The sequence below is a fragment of the Meriones unguiculatus genome, chromosome 2, assembly GCF_030254825.1.
Source record: "Meriones unguiculatus strain TT.TT164.6M chromosome 2, Bangor_MerUng_6.1, whole genome shotgun sequence".
Lineage (NCBI taxonomy): Eukaryota > Metazoa > Chordata > Mammalia > Rodentia > Muridae > Meriones > Meriones unguiculatus.
In genome coordinates, this window is record NC_083350.1 from 90,457,193 (window position 1) to 90,476,755 (window position 19,563).

The 19,563-nt window shown below is 34.9% G+C and overlaps 1 protein-coding gene and 1 pseudogene across 1 annotated transcript; both read right to left on the reverse strand.

Annotated features, from left to right (window-relative positions):
- Positions 1 to 5,054: 5,054 nt before the first annotated feature.
- Positions 5,055 to 12,703, reverse strand: LOC110539909 (olfactory receptor 4C15-like; annotated as a pseudogene).
- A 5,584-nt stretch (positions 12,704 to 18,287) lies between these two features.
- LOC110539906 (olfactory receptor 4C15-like) lies at positions 18,288 to 19,312 on the reverse strand. The gene has a single exon (XM_021626723.2). The coding sequence runs from the start codon at positions 19,221 to 19,223 to the stop codon at positions 18,288 to 18,290; it is 936 nt and encodes a 311-aa protein (XP_021482398.1). The 5' UTR covers positions 19,224 to 19,312.
- Positions 19,313 to 19,563: the final 251 nt, after the last annotated feature.

Consider the following 19,563-nt stretch of genomic DNA (forward strand, 5'->3'; position numbering starts at 1 on the left):
CCAGCTATACTACTCCTTGGCATTTACCCAAAATATGTCCCACCATTCAATAAGAACATTTGCTCAACTATGTTCATAGCATATTTATTCATAATAGCCAGACTCTGGAAACAACCTACATGTCCTGCAACAGAGGAATGGGTATAGAAAGTGTGGTACATTTACACAATATAATACTACTCAGCAATTAAAAACAAGGAAATCATGAAATTTGCAGGAAATGGTGGGAACTAGAAAAGATCATCCTGACTAAGGTAACACAACAGCAGAAAGACACATATTCACTTTTAAATGGATATGAGCCATATAATACAGATTAAACATACTAAAATATATAGTCCTAAAGAAGCTATACAAAAAGGAGGACCCTAAGGAAGGTGCTTAATCCTCATTCAGAAGGGCAAACAAGATAGACATTGGAAGCAGGGAAGACAAGGAATAAGACAGGAGGCTTCCACAGAGGACCTCTGAAAGACTCCACCCCACCAGGGTATTTATTGAAAGAGAATCTAAGACTCATAGTCAAACTTTGGGCAGAGTGCCAGGATCCTTATAGAAGGAGATAGAAACACCTGGAGGGAAGAGTAACTCCACAAGGAGAACAACAAAGCCAAATTACCTGAGCTCAGGAGCTCCTGCAGAGACTGATACTCCAACCAAGGACCATGCATTGAGAGGACCTAGACCCCATGTTCTAAGGAAGCCCGTTGGCTGTTCAGTTTCCATGTGGATTCTCTAGTAAGGGGAACACGGGCTGTCTCTGACATGACCTCAGTGACCGGCTCTTTGATCACCTCTTCCTGATATTCTACTCTAAGTAGTGTACTCAAATATATTTCAAACCAATAAAATTATTGTGATCACTAATGATATTAAGTTAAAGTCTTATTTTAAGTTATTTTATGTTAAATTTCAAAAGCCAATCATATTTTTAATTCAGACTGTTAATGCCAATAAAATATTACTTGCTTTTATCTGTAGCAATGCAAATTCCTTTCAGCTGCTCTCCAGAAACTACTTTCTCTGAGGGTAACTAATACTTTTTCTCTTTGTGTTGAGTTTCCTAAATGTCTCAACTTTCCTTGTCTTGCTATTTCTGAAATGTAGGGGAAAGGACTTTTCCCTGCTTATTACCATCTTTTTCATAAAGGACTCTGAAGCTTCTTTCTTGATGTCTCGGTGATTTGGACATTTTTAAGTGGTCAAGCCAGGACTAGAACCATTAAAACAGTCCTAAATTTAGTCTAAGATTTTCCTGAGGCAGAAACCTACTATTCAGAGGAAAATGAGTGTACTTAATTCATAGCATTCATTTTGTGACCTTATTCTGACCATAATGCCTTTTTCTGGACCATGTTACTGTGTAGCAGTATAAAAAGAACATTTTATGTTTCTTTGTAATACTGTATAGAATTTAACAGGGTGTTAACTTGCCACAGCCCTATGCCAATATTCTTTATAGAGTCTCAAAACATACCACCTTCGTATCCAAACACAGGTAAAGGTGACTTTACTCACCATAATTGAATATGTACTTAGAAAATAAGTAAGGCATTATTGCAAAGATAATATAAAATTCAAAGGATTGAGGCTTTCTATATTACTTGGTTTCTACATGAAGAGGAAAAGTTAAATATGTTTAATTAAGTTAAACTTGAAGAAATTAAGGGTCGATGGGAAGGAAGAAGAAATCAAACTGGAAGAATTAATAGAAGGAGGAACGAAGAGAGGAGGAAAGGAAGGTAGGAAGGGAAGGAGCCAGGAAGGAAGAGAGGCAGGAAAGAAAAAATTCTACTCTCTAACAACTGTTTATTGGACACATAGGCAGTTACTACTTTTAACTGCTATTTTTGGCGTTCTATTGTATTACTTTTAGTAACTTCTATATGCCTTGATTTGGATCATAAAATCTGAATTACAAACAAGCTATGTGTTTGTAATGCCCTCAAAAACCCAGTTATGAAGTAAAAGTCTCAGTGTTTTCATTAAACACACAATGTCCTGACCACAAAAAACAAATTTTAAAGTACATTTTTATAATTAAAATATATTTAAAAATGTGTTTGTGGGTCTTACCATTTGACACTTTATTGAAAACCCTGGAGATAGCCAGCTCTTATTCTCTATTGAGAATTGTCTATACAGTGCCAACTCTTCCTTCCAATCTAAGAGATATAGCAGGGAAGGTAGAGAATTTTCCCACTGTTCCTGTCATGAAGCTTTAATCACATATTAAGGATAAAAGTAAAATAATAGAGCCAAAATCCCTCCTTAATTGCAACTGGAATTTAATGTAGTTTCTCTGAGAGGACTCTCATATCCCTCAGGGTTTGAACAATTTCTTGCCCATGACTTTCTGAAATACAATGCTGACACCTTTTTTTACTAGCTAGTGTGTTCATACTTCTATTTATATCCCATGTCAGCTTTAAAAAGTGTTTTTAGAAACTGTATTCTTTTTTTTTTAACCAGGTACAAAACATTTCTGGTGTATGTGGTGTGTATAGGATAACATTACCTAAATATAAGACTAATTTGATTTATTTCCAAATTCTTTTTCACATTTGGTCATATGTGATCTATATACGCTGTTCAGAAATCATTTTTGACACAAATTGTGATGATATATTTTTCTAAAATATTTCTTGATACAAAAGAGACTAATCTCAGATATGCAACCAAATCATTGACATTCCTTGAAATCGTTTGAATTTTGATTTAAACTTCTATCCTACTGTTTACTCAACTTGTTTAAGTTTAAATTGCTTCTATGACAAGATGTAAATCACTGTACTTTCTGTTGGATTTTCTATGTGATAAGCCCTTTCAAGCTAAGACAAATTCACAAATTTAATACTATATTTTGTATCCTTCAATGCTCCAGATCAAGAATAATGTCCACGTGTGATATCTGTTCCTTGAAAGTAGCAAAAAGTTGAAAGCAGACTTCACCACCACCACCACCACCAAATCCATAAATGTTGGAAAAGCATGTTAGTATAGGCTGATAACATACACATTCATTTTCAATACTCTTCTGGATAATCTGGAGTCAATAAAGTAACTTCCTCCTCTGTAAAACTCAAAGGTTGTTGGAAAGAATCTCTTATTTCTTTCCCATATCATGTTTTCTGTGTTTTTTGATGCACACAGAGAAAGCCTTTTCTTAGGCACAAGGATAGAGATAGAGGAGACTGGCACAGACTCAGTACCAAAAGATGCACAATACATCAGACAGAACTAAGGCTAGACAGACACACACAACAGGCAACAGACACATCAGTCACAACCAACTACAGACAGGTAGAAAAACAGGGAGAGAAACAAAGAATTCATTTTGGGGCTTATTGTTTGTCAAACCAATCTGAGAAAGAATTTATGTCTTTGGTCCTTAACGTGACATCTACACATTTTGATACCTCTTCTGTTGTTTCTTTAATCATTACTTGAAATAGCAAATTTTAGTTTTGTATTTTCCCCCAATGGAAACTCTCATATGTTTTCTGTAGCTTCATGTGTATTGTCTCTAGCAGTTAAAAATCAATGAGAAACAAACTATTAAGAGTCAGCAAATTTTAACCATAAAATTCGGTTGCTGTATAGTGCTGTTGATTCTAAGCAGATGTTTAACAGTAGGCTTATTGCTTCTATAGTCATCTTGACAATGTAACAAATCATAACAATGAAATGATACAAATAATCTCCATTGATAACTGTAAATGTAATTATCATTTGTACATACCAAATTAAGAATATTAAAAACACATAATAAATTGGAATTGAAAATTTTAAAACTAATTTTAAATCTTCTTACTATAGCTTCTATTTTTTTTCTGTAAAGAGTGGGGAATATGTACTCACTGTATGATTACTTCTTCTTCATAATACTAGGAGAGCAGTGTCTACAAGCTTTTTGTTGTTGTTGTATTGGGACAGGAGGACTACATGGTATTTCTCTATCTAATCAAGTTCCAGAGCTCATTAGAATAGGATAGTTACATCATCCAAGAGAAATCCCAGCTGGTTTCATATATTTTATCTGTCATTAAGTTGAAGAAGTAATTCATGTTTTCTAGCAGACATGAATGGAATCACTTAAAATGAAGTCAGATGATGCAGGAACACCTAGAAGTCGGGTTCTGGGTTTCAGTCTCTGCATTTATAGGTTATGAATGTGTCACTTAGAAACCTGTTTGTTCATGGAAATTACTTTAATGTTTTTCTTGTCCAAATACACATTTATTTTGTCAGCCAGTTTTTTAAATAAAACATAAATCTAGTAAAAAGCATTTAAATAATTAAAACATTTCAAATATATAATAAAAATAAGTGAGAGTATAAAATTGAACTGCCTTGTCAGGGTCAGATAGAAGGGGAGGAAGATCTCCCATATATGTGGACTTGGGAGAGGGGCATAGGAAGAGATGAGGCAGGAAGAGTGAGATTAGGAGGGGTGGGGCAGGGGCTACAGCTGGGATACAAAGTGAATAACCTGTAATTAATATAAAAATTAAAATGTAATTGAAAAAAATTGAACTGACTTTAATTTTTATATCAATGCTGAGTAACCAATTAAGAGTAAAAATATGAACTCAGAAACATACTCACCACCCACTATTGATGTGCTATGTATCAAATTAACCTATTTCTTGGTGAAAAGCTAGTGCTTTACTTGCCCAATAAAATATTGAGTCCTCTATTCTTTGTATTTAACAGTAAATATAAGTTTGCATATATTGTTGTGTGTGTTATACATGTTAGTATACATGGTGTCTGTGAATATGCATGCAGAGCCAAAAGAAGGTACTTATTATGAACATTTATAGCATTCTACTTTATTGTCAAGAACCTTGAACTACTCACTGTTTGTCAAATACAACTGCAGTGAAGTGAAACCCAGGAATCCACAACTCTCCTATTCACCATTACTAGAATAAAGCATGCATTCACGCTTAGACTCTGAGATGTGTTCTGGAAAATAAAATTCATATCCTCTTCTGATATAGCAAGTACCTTTATCCATTGTTTTTTTTCTTAACAGTGTAAAAGCAATATTAAAATCTAATAAAAACGATTTTTAGTCTCTTCCACACTTTTCTGATGGAATTTATCATTTCCTTATTCCTGAAAGTGTAAACTACAGGGTTTAGCAATGGTGTCAGGACATTGACAAAAATAAGTGTGTTTTTCTCAAAAGAGAATGCAGGTGTATCCCGTGCATATATTAATATGCATGGAACAAGGAACAAAACTACAACAGTGATGTGGGCTCCACAGGTAGAGAGAGCTTTACGTCGTCCTTTAGAGCTGTGGTTTCAGAGAGAGAAAAAGATGACACCATAGGAGACAATTAACAAGGAGAAGTTTATGATGCAGATAGCTCCACTGTTAGCAAACACCAAGAGAACAAATATATGAGTTTCAGTGCAGGCAAGTTTCAGCAATGGAAACAAGTCACACATATAGTGATCAATGACATTGGGTCCACACAAAGGCAACTGCAATGTGAATATAATTTGTATGATAGAATGTAAGAAGCCTCCTTCCCAGGATATTGCCACCAGAATGCTACAGAGGCTCCATGTAAGGATGGAAGAGTAGTGCAAGGGCTTGCAAATAGCCACATAGCGGTCATAGGCCATGGATGCTAGGACAATCATTTCTGCTCCTGAGAAGAAATGGACTGAAAACAGTTGTGTTATGCAACAGCCAAAGGAGATGGTCTTCTTCTCATATAAAAAATCTACAATCATCTTGGATGTGACAGTAGAAGAAACACATGCATCCAGGAAAGACAGGAATGCCAAGAAGAAGTACATGGGGGAGCCCAGCAGTGCAGGGCTGTAGATGATGGTCAACACAAGTATCATGTTGCCTCCTATAGTTGCAAGATAGACCAATAAAAATATAATGAACAGTAGTTTTTCAACTTTTGGGTTCTGAGAAAGCCCCAAGATTATGAACACAGTAACAAAACTCTGGTTTTGCCTGATTTTGAAGAAGACAATGAAAGTAAACTTTTTTCACATAAAACTTCATTAATGAAAAAAGGCTTCTTATATGTTTATAATATTTCCATCAGTGAAATACTGTTATTGTGCAAATTGGATGCATTTTCATTGATTGAGTCTATTGCAATTTAAATTAAATAAAATATTTTTAAAATGAAGGATGCAGTCATGTAACATGAATTGAGTAAAAATGAATTATTGAATACTTTGAAGAACCCGTGTATTACATTTTGATTATGAACACACCTACTTGTATGAGTAGAAAAAAAATAGTGTAGCATTGAATCATCAGCTCTTGTAAATCTTGATTTTCTTGAAATTAATATTAAAGGGCATTTTAAAACTATAACTTAGATGTGAATAAAAGACCAAGGTTGAGTAGCCTGCAGTGAGTTTTCAGAGCACTGCCTTATACAGCAACAGAACAAGAGGCAACTTTTTCACATAATCAGGTTGACTTTTTCATAATCCTTAGAGATGAAACTCTTTATGAGAATGTTTACAGTAGCATATATGGTTTTCCAACAATGTCTTATCAAATAATACTTGCTTCACACATAGTAATTTCTTCCATTAAAATTAAGAGAATATTCCAGATCTTGAATAAATTTGTCTTCCTACTCACAGCTTCAAAGGCCATTTGTTTCCTTTCCTGATTACACAACTGAATTTCATTATAAATAATATTTTAGTGTGTAAATATTACCTGATTTATATATGCATACATATAAATATGCATGTTTCTTGGCAAAAATCTGGGAGTAAAAATAATGTAGTTGTATCAAAAAGAAATATTGTAATAATATGAATGACAACAATTTCAACTGAACAGAGACAATATTACTTGCAAAATCTATACAACTCACTAATGATGGAGAAGTTGAGTACCTACTTAAAGCTCTCACCTCTATATTTCAGCATCTTTTGTAAAGGAACATATTTTGTACAATGTAAACAGAGAAACAAACACCAACCAAGCCACAAACCCTTTATCTACAATGATGTACTGCCATAGTATCCTAATGTTCTTTACAATTAAAATATATAGAACACAGTACAGTATAGTCATTGTTTATGACTATATTTTAGAGCAGTTAGAAGATATGCAGTATTATCTAAGTTGAACCCTGCAACATGAACAGGATGATAGTGAGATATAAGCTTTAAATGACATGAAAGCCTCCTCCCTAAGTATTAATTTTCATTAAACCAGAATTTGCTTGTCAAGCTGTAAGGTGGAGTGCCAATAAATAGTTGGAATAAAGGTTTTTGTTGTTGCTTAGTGTTTTTGGTTTTTGGTTTTTTGAGACAGGGTTTCTTTATGTATCCTTGGCTGTCCTGGACTCACTTTTTAGACCAGGCAGATCTTGAACTCACAATGATCTGCCTGCCTGAGTGCTGGGATTACAGGTTTGTGCAACCACATCTGGCTGTAATCAGTTTTCATGCTTATGAACCATGATGACCAATATGGTTAGATATTCCTAAAAGAATAATGAGGCAGTCCTATTTTGGCAAAAGCTAGGAGCTCTCTAGTTAAACATAAAGATTAAGTTCAACAAAGAAAAACTATGTCCATTAACTATCCAACTACCCAAGTTTAGTGTGGTCATGGGTTTTAGAGAAATATTTGTTATCATTTTACTAGACCAGCCAAATTCCTAGTTGAATCCTAAAGCTTATCTTTACACCCACAGATTAAGTGTAGAACTCATCCCTCATCAAAGAAACTTTTCTTTGCAGCAAATGAAGACCAGTAAAGAAAACTGATCAAAATATGCATATAGACTAATCATGGGGAATCAAATCCCAACAGATATTTCTACCACACAGTTTCAACAACTAAGGTTCAGGGTACAATTATGGCGAGGTACATAAAATTGTAAGAACTACAGTACAAGAAACTACACTGTGAGATTGTGTTTCTTAGAAATGACAGGGAAGCTACACCTATGTTATCTCAACAATATGGCTGTCTAAAGGAGACCTGAATGATGAGAACAGCTAATATGAATGGGAAACTCCCATGGGACTCACTCTACACAAAGGAAATTCAGCAAATAAGGACTGTTGAGGGAGGAAGAATTAATATTTCCCAGTGATGAGTTCCCAGTAAGGTGTCCAATAACAAGTGTTCAGCTCTGATATAATTTAAACACTTGTAACAACAAACAGACTGAGAGTCATTTTAAAAAATTTACATTTATATATTATCTAACAATAATAATTTTTAAAGGGCCATTAATTTGAGAGGTTGTGAAAAAGAAGATATGAAAACAAGGGAAGGAGGGTATATAGGAGAGGTTATAGAGATAACAGGCAAGGAGAAAGTTATTTAACTATATTTTAATTTGAAAAGTAAATAAAATTTTAAAAGAAAAATAGTCAAAATTTGATCTAAACATAAATAAAATTTGTTAAGATAAGGCAAATGTTCTCATTTTTTTTTTTACATTTCCCTGATAATTTAATGCATGGTAAACTACTGTGGCAGACTCTAGTGAATCTACGTGAGAAAGAATATGCAGCTTCTGTTTTGTTATTTGTATAATCTAGTATTAGATTAAATAAAATGTTACATAGACCTGAAAAACCATTTACTTTCTATTGTGGGAATATCTGGGATATGGTCATGATACGTTTTACACATGTTTAAATTTCTCAAATGAATAGAAAATATATTATAAATGTGGGTAACAAAACTGCCTGATGTTTAATACCCATGTGCTAGTTACTGACCTACCACAGCTGAAAGAACTTTTTTTTTCCCATAAAGGACACATAGACTTTATTCTAGTGGTAGTGGAAAAGACATATGTAGCCAAGGATGAACACAGACTCACCATGACTTTGTAATCTTGATCTTCTTGACTACACCTCCAATTTCTGGGATTATAAATGTGTGTAGTCACAAACAACAGAATCCATAGAATTTATTAGCACATACAGCAAACTCTAGGTTAAAAAGAACATGAATATTCTTGTCAAAATTATTTAAAAAACGTTCTATGCCAAAATGAAATACTGAATCAGTCAAAAAAGTCTTTTTGAAAATAGCACTTTAATTGACAGCCAAGTTGAGCGATTTGCCATAGGGTATCAAGTTGCTCCTGCACGAGGTCAATCCTCTGATTGAACACCATCAAGCTTCCTTTTAGTTGAGCATTAATTCCTTTTTGTACAACTAAGGCATGAGCTACATTGGCTAAATTCAGGGTCTGAGCAGTCTGCCCAGTATGACTCATGGCTAATGCCCCGGTGGTAGCTCCAACAGCCGCCAATGAAATGGCAGTAACAATGGTGGCTGTAGTTCCAAGATCCCTTTTCTGTCTGAAGAGAGTCTTAGCGTGAGGGGCATCAACGGGCACAGGCACCCAGCGAGGCATGCAAGCAACCAGGGCATACCTAAATTCACTAGCATTCCAGCATTGGGCAAAAAAGCAAGTATCATTACCACAATTACTTGGCTCTATCTGGCTAATAATGAATAAAAATGGGGGATATAAACAAACAGGTGTGGGCTTATAGGAAATATTATGAGAAGCCTTAACCCCCTCGTTGGAACATCCTGCATCAGTTCTAGAACTAGCAGTGGTGGTGTCTGAGGTCTGAGTAGGTTCAGGAGACCATTGCCCCCAGGGGAGAGACGTGCTCCATGCCAATTGACTAACTCCATGTTTTCCTCCACTTTTGAAAGTCATTTAAGGTTCTTTCTGATGCTCTTTGGGTGGATGACACCTAAATGAACATCAGTACAAAGTCCCAATTTATTTCTAATATCAGAGATCAGACCTCTACTCTTGCCTGATGCGTCTAAAACAAAAAGGGGGAACTGTAGAGAACTGCGGAATGCTATGCCTTAAAGATAGAGCTGGTTTCCACCTTCCACCTTCCCGATGGTGAGTGCTCTCTGTCACGAACAATTCCACATTTGGCTAAGGCTGAGGATCTGGCTTGCTTCCATGTATGTGGACCTATTTGCATTGCCCACGTGGCACGCTGGGGTTGGCTACCCAGAGGCTATTTAAGCTGTGGGCTGGCTTTCCCCAGGGTCAGATGATTGTTCAAGGTTCCTGAATAAACTGCATTGAAAAAAAAAAAAAAGAAAACATACAATATGGTTTGAGGCTATTTCTTGTAACTAAATAGAATATATAACACTTCTATTCAGATATGAACCATGTCATTTTATTGTGTTTTTTACTTGATTCAATTGTATGTTTTCAATACTTTATTTTTTTTCTGATTTGTGCATCCTAATACACTTTTTATCAAATAAAAAAATAACACTTTAAAATGAATTGCAATGACTTCAACATTCTTTTACTAATGCAGTAATTGTGAAGCACATTAGATATTATAAAGCGTGTCTTTATTTTTCAAGCAACCCTCCTCCCCAAAATTTTATTCTAAATGTTAAATGAATGGAGAAACTTTTCCCATAAAATGTGTTGCAGTGTGTAAAATATTGAAAAATGTAAAACTATCATAAGAGCTATGATATGTAATTAAGATTATTACAAATTACTATCACATGATATTACAAATAAAAACCCAAGTATATGACATAAAAAAAGAGGCATTTAAAAACTTTATTGAGAAGAAGGATATCAGAGGAGCATTAATAATTTATGCACCAAAATTATAAATACATTCTATTTTCTAGATGGGAACTTAATATGGCAGGATTTATTAAGGGAAAATATGATATTATTATAATTAAAATATTGGAAAACAAACACTAAGATGACACCCACAAAATCTCAATTCTGAAAATAATGCCAGATTTTCAAATCATTCATCTAAATACCAAAAAATGGAAGCAATGAATTGATGTAACAGGACTTCCTAATGTGGAATGTTTTATTCTAATTATCCATTAGTGGCTATATATTGAAATTGACCCTTTCCCAATTTATTACTCTGGTTTTAAATTCATATTCTCAGGAACATATTCTCATTTTGTAGTTATTATCATAATTATAGTAGACAATATTATATTATCTAAAATGTCTCATGATCTTTCCATAGCAGCCATTTACTTGAAAAGCATAGAGGGATAAATTACCTTGCTCAGGGAACACAAAACAGAAACTGTGAGCCCTTTCCTAAGCAGTGACCTAGGGAAGTGTGCCTCCCTAATCCACCATCTACATTACCCACTATTTACTTTCCATTTAGTTAAGCAGCTCAACTAATTGTAGTGCCAATACACACTCATAACAGCAAGTCTTCGGTAACTGTGATGTGCATGTAACATTCAAAATAGTCAAAGGTTACTATTGCATATATATGCTTTTAAATATATATATGCTTTTAAATTTCTTTAATATGGCAAGTAGATGATGATAATTTATTAAAATTGTACATGAAATTGTTCCCTATACTAAATCCCATAAATCCATCTTATTTTTTAACTAAAGTTATTATCAACCAATACAGGATTTTCTTTTATTGACTTTTTGAAAACTATGGTCCTTCAGATTAGTTATCTTTTCTCTGCTCATCGTGTTACTTTTGATTTCTCTAATTGTCTCAACTTTACTTCCTCTCCTATGTCTGTAATGTAGGGGAAAGAGATTTTCTCTTTCTTCTCATGATTTTCCTGATGGTTTTCTGCAGCCCCTTTGATATAGTGATTCTGTTTGTTTTAAGAGAGAAAAGAACAGAATCCTTACACTAAGGCCATCAGAGCTTCACCCACTTAGTTTTTCTAAAGGTTCAGAGGAAGAACATTACTGCTTTAAGGAATCTAAGTAGACATGATTAAATCAGAGGATTCACTCTGTGAGTTGAGTCAAACTTTCTTGCATTATATTCCTTCTGTATCACGTGTACTAGCGCGTGTTTGTGGAGGTAGCACATTTTATATTTGATTTTTATAGATATTTAAGGCACAGAGATGCATACATTTATCAGGTCCTTATGTCATATTCTTTATACAGTCTCAAAGCTATTCTGCCTTTCAATGCAGGCTTCAGAATGATGAGTTACATGAACATATGTTCAGATAATCAATTTGTTGTCAGAGAGGTAAGAGAGAAATGGATTTGTGCTAGGTATCTAAATTCTTACTTTAATGTAAAGATGAAAATTTAAAATATGTTTAATTTCATTAAACTTTAAAACATTGAAAGTTCAAAATAAATTAATAGAAAGACCTTTTCAGGAGGGATGGATTGATAAAAGGAGATTACACTATAACAATCATTATTTGAGCAGTGTAAACATTTGAAAAAATTTTTATCATGAAATGCTATTCTCTGATCTCTTCATGTACTATTTATTCACTTAATAAAATACTGATTTGGCTCATAACATTTCTATTAAGATAAGTGATCTGAGAATCAGGATCTATGAAATTCTCACAGAGCAGACAATTCTGAAGTGAAAGGGCCATTGCTTTGTTACTGCAAAGCAGTAGGCTGCACAGAGTAACCAAATGTTAGAAAATTACGTTATCACAGATTGAAACGCATTTATAAAAATTCATACATAATATGTTTACTTTGCTTCACTAAGTGTTGTGCCAGTAAAAACTCTGAAGATAGCTGTCCTTTCCAGTCAGACTGAACCAAGATTTTCTGTTTGTTTCCAGCTGTTCCTTCCACATCTATGGAAAAGCAGGTGAGCAGCTCAGGCTGTGAAAATGGAGAATGTTACCTCTGCTCCTTTCGTGCTGTGTTCATCATGCTTGCTGAGAAAAACATAAACTAAGAATCCAAATGTTCCCCCACCCCCTCACAGCATATGGCACTTAAAAAGGTTTCTCTGAGACATCATGAAATTGTGAGACTCTTAGTTCCCCAAGGTTTGTAAATCTTCTGGTCCCATGAGAATCCATGGCATAATTTTGTGCATCTTTCCACTTATTTCAAAACTTACAATGTTTCCATGTAAAACTAAAGTTATGTTCTGTGTTTTATAATTTGCAGATGGTTCTATCTGAAAATAATTCCATATACATCCAGGATCAATAGACTATTGTTATCATTATATTTATATTATTATTATTATTATTATTATTATTATTATTAATTAGTTCATTTATTTACTTTACACCCCAATCACAGCATTCACTTCTTGCTCTCCTCTCAGTATTTCCCTCTCACCTCACCTACCCCATCCTCCTCTATTTTCCTCAGAGAAGTGGAAGCCTCCCATGGATATCAACCAGCCTTCACATAATAAGTTGCGGTAGGACTTGGACCATCTTCTTCTATTGTAGCTAGTTAAGGCAGAACAGTTAGGGGAAAGGGATCCAAATGCAGGAAACAGAGTAAGAGAAAGCTCCAATTCCTGCTGTTAGGAGTCCCACATGAAGATAGAGATGTACAACTGTTACATATGTGCTGAGGGCCCAGGTATGTCTCATGGATGCTCTCTGTTTGATGGTTCAGTCTCTTCCATAAAATAATCCAAGCTTTGGGTAGTGTTTGGCTCTGTCTCTGTATATATTTCTATCACTTGCTTAATGAAGCCCCCCAAGTGGCAGTTATGTTAGGTTCCTATCTGCAAGTATAGCAGAACATTGCTAATAATGCCAGAGGTAGTCTCTCTCTCATCACATGGCTCTCAAACTGGGCCAGTCATTGATTGTACTTTCCTAAAATTTTGCTTCATTTTTACCCTTGCATATCTTGTCAGAAAAAAATTATGGTCTAAGGTTTTGTGGCTGTTTGGTGTCCCCGTCCCTCCACTGGAAGTCTTGCCTGGATACAGGAAATGGCCATTTCATGCTCCATATTCCCCATTGCTAGGAGTCCCAGCTGGGGCCACATTCATAGATACCTGGGAGTTTCAACTGTCCTAGTTTTCCAGCACCTCCCAGAGAGCCCTCCCCCCTATTCCAATTCTCTTTCCCCACACTATCTCTTTCTATCCTCCTCACAACTTGATTCCTCCTTATCTCCTTCCTAACCTGTGTCTCATCTATTCCCCTCCTCTATCCACCCCTGATGTTTATTGTATTTTCCTTTCTCAGTGAGATTCAAATGTTCCCCATTGGGCCCTATTTGTTACTTTGCTTCTTTTAGTTTGGATTGTAGCATGGTACCTTTATTTTATGGCCACTATTTACTTACAAGTGAGTACATACCATGAATGTCTTTTTGATCTGGGTTACCTTTTCAGTTTTTTTTTTTTTCTTTTCTAGTTCCTTCCATTTGCCTGCACATTTTATGATGTCATTTTTAATAGCTGAGTAATATTCCATTGTGTAAACATACCACATTTTCTTTATCTATTCTTTGGTTGAAGGACATTTAAGTTGTTTTCAATTTCTATCTATTTTGAATAAAGTTGCTATGAACATAATTGGGCAAGTGTCCTTGTAGTACGGTGACGGATCTTTTGAGTATACGCCCAGAAGTTGTATAACTTTATCTTAATGTAGAACTATTCCCAATTTTCTGAGATACCACCAAATTAATTTCACCATATTAATTTTGGACAAATTTTCACTCTCACCAGCAATGGAGGAGTGTTCCTTTTGATCCATATCCTTTCCAGCATGCGCTGTCACTTAATTTTTTGATCTTGGCCATTCTGACAAGTGTAAGTTTGAATTTTGGAGTCCTTTTGGTTTGTATTTCCCTGATGACTAAGGATGTTGAACATTTCTTTAGGTGCTTCTTGGCTATTAATGATTCTTCGGTTGAGAACTCTGTATTTAGATGTGTTTTTAATTGGGTCATCTGATTTATTTATTTCTAGTTTCTTGAGCTCTTTATATATTCTGGATATCAGCATTTTTTTCAGATGTAGGATTGGTTAAAGTCTTTTCATATTCTGTAGGCTGCCATTTTGTCCTTTTTATATTTTTATTTTTTCCATATCTTATTATTATTAATTACAGTTTATTAACTTTGAATCCCATTGTAGCCCCCTTCTCCATTCCCTCCCAATCCCATCCTCCCTCCCTCATCTCCTTCTATGCCCTCCCCAAGTCCACTGATAGTGGAGGTCCTCCTCCCCTTCCCTCTGACCCTAGCCTATCAGGTCTTATCATGACTGGTTGTATTGTCTTTCTCTGTGGCCTGGTAAGGCTGCTCTCCCTTTAGAGGGAGGTGATCAAAGAACCAGCCACTAAGTTCATGTCAAAGACAGCCCCTGTTCCCCTTACTAGGGAACCCACTTGGACAATGAGCTACCATGGGCTACATCTGTGTAGGGATTCTAAGTTATCTCCATGCATGGTCCTTGGTTGAAATATCAGTCTCAGAAAAGACCCCTGGGTCCAGATGTGTGTGTGTGTGTGTGTGTGTGTGTGTCCCTGTGTGGTTCATGTCAAATAACAGCTGGATATAGAAGACTAAGATTATATGAATCTGTCTCATTGATCTATATGTTTTTATACCAATATCATAAAGATTTATTAGTAGGTGTGTATAGTGTAATTTGAAATCTTTAATGGTGATACCAATGGCCCTCTTTTATTGGTCAAGATTTTATTTGCTACCAGTGTATTTGGTATTTCAATTAAAAAGTTTAAAATTAGTTATTGAAAATTTCTATGAACTGTTTCATAAATATTTTATAATTATAGTCTATAAATGAATAAAATTATTGATAACCATCCTGAGAGAAGTGATCCAAATTAGAAAAGACAAATATGGTATGCATTCCCCTATATGTGGATGTTAACTTTAAAGCTTTCAGTAGGCATATTGCAATCTGTATAACCATTGAAGTTAGGTATAGAGTTATAGAGTAAGGGACTAACGGAGAGTCAAGGGTAAACTGTAAAATATATAGAATAATATGTAGAGTGTATAGCTATGGAAATACAGGAGGTACAGGAATTGGAGGATTAAATGGACAAGAAAAGGAAATAAAGAAATAAGGGAAGGCATATGGAGAGAGATATCTAATACTGAGGGCCATTTGAGGGAGTCATAGAAAGCCTACTACTGTAAAAGCTTCTTTAAATATATGCATGTATGAACATGTAAATGGAATTATCAAATAGTGGGGAAAAGAAAAACCATATCTCTCATAATCAAGTGAAGCATCCAGTGCCAGAAACCGGCTATGTCTATTTAAGTTGTTGGACAGGTGGCTCCACAGAAATCACCAAATAGGTGATTGCCAAGGCTATTTGATCCTTTAAACAAACTGATGATAAAGGTCTGTTCCTAAAGACCACACTAACATATTTCAGTGAACATGGAGAAGTTAAGCGATGTTTATCAAAAGGATTTACCCCTACTGACCAGTGTTTATGGTACTAGAAGGAGTCTATACACTATCAGAGAAGAAAGTTTAGCTCTAAACTTTCTACAAACCCTTAATCTCCAATTGTGACATGTTTCCAAGATTCACCAGTTCAACAACAGCACAAAAGTAATGAGCATAACCAATTACTAGCTGATTGGATTTAAGGCTGACTCCATGAGACTGAACCCGTACCTGATACTGATTAGGTGGCCATAATCCTGAGACTCTATAGGTCAGGACATAGAAGAAAATCAAATACTATTGATCTGCTAAAGGAACTTAGAAATGAGTGACTCCTAATGATATTCTGCTATATCTATAGATTATCATCTTACTTAATTATCATCAGAAAAGCACCTTCTTCAGGAGATAGCAACTAATATAGAGAGCCACAAATGGGCAATGTGTAGAGAGTGAGAGACCTTTGGACATTCAGTCCAAAATGGGATGTCTTCATCAATCCTCTCTCCTAAGGGCTAAGGGAACTATCCAGAACAAGAGGCTAAAAGAATATGAGTAGCAGTGAGGATGGAAGACACCAAGGAAACATGGTCTTCCAGACTGATGCATGTATGAAATAAAATAGACTGTTTCAGTTTTTATGGGGACTACCAGGTACAGGACAGATAGGGTTACAGTATTGAGAAGGGGAATGGACATGAGCCCCCTTCCCTAATCAAGAGGCTATCTCCAAACTACAACTTCTCACACACACACATATGCACGCACGCGTGTGCACACATACACACACACATAAACTTAGTTTGTTCCAATGGAGTCTCACTAGATATACAAACCACACTTAAGGGCAGACCACATACTTACCAATAACAGCCAATAAATAAATAAATAAATAAATAAATAAGGAACCCAATAGCGGTTTTGAAGACGTTTAAGTCTTATAAAACCATATATATATATATATATATATACTAATATATATATATGGTTATATATATATACTAATATTTTGCTTGTTTACATATTATGACTTCTGATTTTGTGTTTTAATGGTTTGTGTGTGTGTCTATGTGGGTATATCTTCATTTTTGTGACTCTTATGTTTTTTACTTTGTTTTTGTTTTGTTTTATTCTGTTGTTTATTTGTTTCTTTATTTTCTAAGATGAGACAGGAGGTTATGTAGTGGAATTGATGGAGACCTGAAAGAAGATAAGAGAATGTAAGCAACAATCAGAATATAATGTATGAAAAAAGAAAAATTAATTTTCAACAACAACAACAACAACAAAAGAAGTCAGATGATAAAAAGACAGCTAAAGGTCAGGTTCTGTTTTAACATTTCTCTGCATATTTAGGGTCTGAAGTCTTATGATGTCACTTTGTTTTCTCTTGGAATGATCTCAACATTTTCCTTCTCTAAATTTCAAACACATATTTATTTTGCCATTAGTTTTAATCAAATAGTGTCAATAATAATCCCAAATACTTAAACTCTCTCAAATTTAATTAAATAAATGAAAGAGTAAAGTAACTGGCTTTGGTTTTGATGTAACGATGCTGAGTGGTCTTTTCAAAGTTAAGATGTGAACTCAGAAACATAAATTCTCACTTTCTCTATTAATGTCCTCGGTATTGAAAGATACCATTACATTATAAATGATTAAGAGGATAATGTTTGCCCACTGAAATATAGAATGTTTCATTTTTTTATTGAGTTTTACAGGTGTTTTGTTTTTTGGGGTTGATGTGGGAGATGGGGGGGTGTCTGTGGTGTGGTATAAACATGTGAGTGCATATGAAGGGTATATAGTATTTGTGCCTGTTAATATTCACACAGAACTAAAGGAAGTCATTCCTATACCCAGCTATTGTGTTCTACCTTAATTTCTTAGAATGTCTACACCAAGCCTTGAACTCATAGTTTAGCAGATAAATCCACAATTAAATAAAACTCTAGTATCCAAAAATCTCCTGTGCACCAGTACTGTATTTAAAATATGCTATGTTTAGTTATCACATAAAAAAACTTCTGAAAAGTAAATCTTAAATCATGATGTTTGCATAGAAAATGCCTTCCCCACTGAAAGTGTAAAATTTTAAAATTTATCAGAAACTACCATCAATCTTTTCCACATTTTTCTGATGGCATTTATCATTTCCTTATTTCTGAAAGTGTAAACTACAGGATTTAGCAATGGTGTCAGGACATTGACAAATATAAGCATATTTTTTTCAAAGACGAATGCAGATGTAGGTCTTGCATATATTATTATACATGGTACAAAGAACAAAAGCACAACAGTTATAGGTGATCCACAGGTGGAGAGAGCTTTATGCCGACCTTCAGAACTGTGAGCTTTCAGAGAAAACAAGACAACACCATAGGAGACAAGCAATAAGGAAAGGATTATGATGCATATAGCCCCACTGTTGGCAAACACCAAAACGACAAAAACGTGTGTGTCAGTGCAGGCAAGCTTCAGTAATGGGAACAAATCACACATGTAATGATCAATGACATTGGGTCCACATAAAGGCAGCTGCAATGTGAATATAATTTGTACAATAGAATGCAAAAAGCCTCCTGCCCAGGATACTAGCACCAAAATGCCACAGAGCCTCCTGGTCATGATGTAAGAGTAGTGTAGGGGCTTGCAAATTGCCACATAGCGGTCATAGGCCATGGATGCCAGGATAATCACTTCTGCCCCAGTGAAGAAGTGGACTGTAAAGAGTTGTGTCATACAGCATTCAAAAGAGATAGTCTTTCTTCTATAGAAGCAGTCTATAATTATCTTGGGTGTGACAGTAGAAGAAGTACATGCATCCAGGAAGGACAGGAATGCCAAGAAGAAGTACATGGGGGAGCTCAGGAGTGCAGGGCTATAGATGATGGTCACCACAATTATCATGTTGCCCCCTATAGTTGCAAGATAGATCAATAAAAATATGACAAATAGTATTTTCTCCACATTTGGAGTCTGTGAAAGCCCCAGGAGTATGAACTCAGTGACACAGCTTTGGTTTTGCATGATTCACAAGAAGGAAGTAAAACATATGACTCTCAATTATGAGAAAAAAAATTGCTTCTTATAAATTTATGGTTTTGCAATAAAAAAGATGGCACACACTTTAAACATTACCTTGATTGAGTCCATTACAATTTAAAATAAAACATTAGAAAAATTTAAAGGCTATAGTTGTGTAACCTGAAGAATTGAAGCAAAGGTAGATTATTAAATAATTGATAGTCACAATTCAAATATTGTATACAAAGCTCTTTACTTGTGTGGGTAGAAATAAGTGTCTAATCTTTGAATTATTAGCTTTTAAAAATCTGTTTCTTCAAGAGAAATATTAAAACAATATTGA

Excerpts from the sequence above, each read along its gene's own strand:
- LOC110539906 (XM_021626723.2), bottom strand. The coding sequence starts at position 19,223 with ATGCAAAACCAAAGCTGTGTCACTGAGTTCATACTCCTGGGGCTTTCA.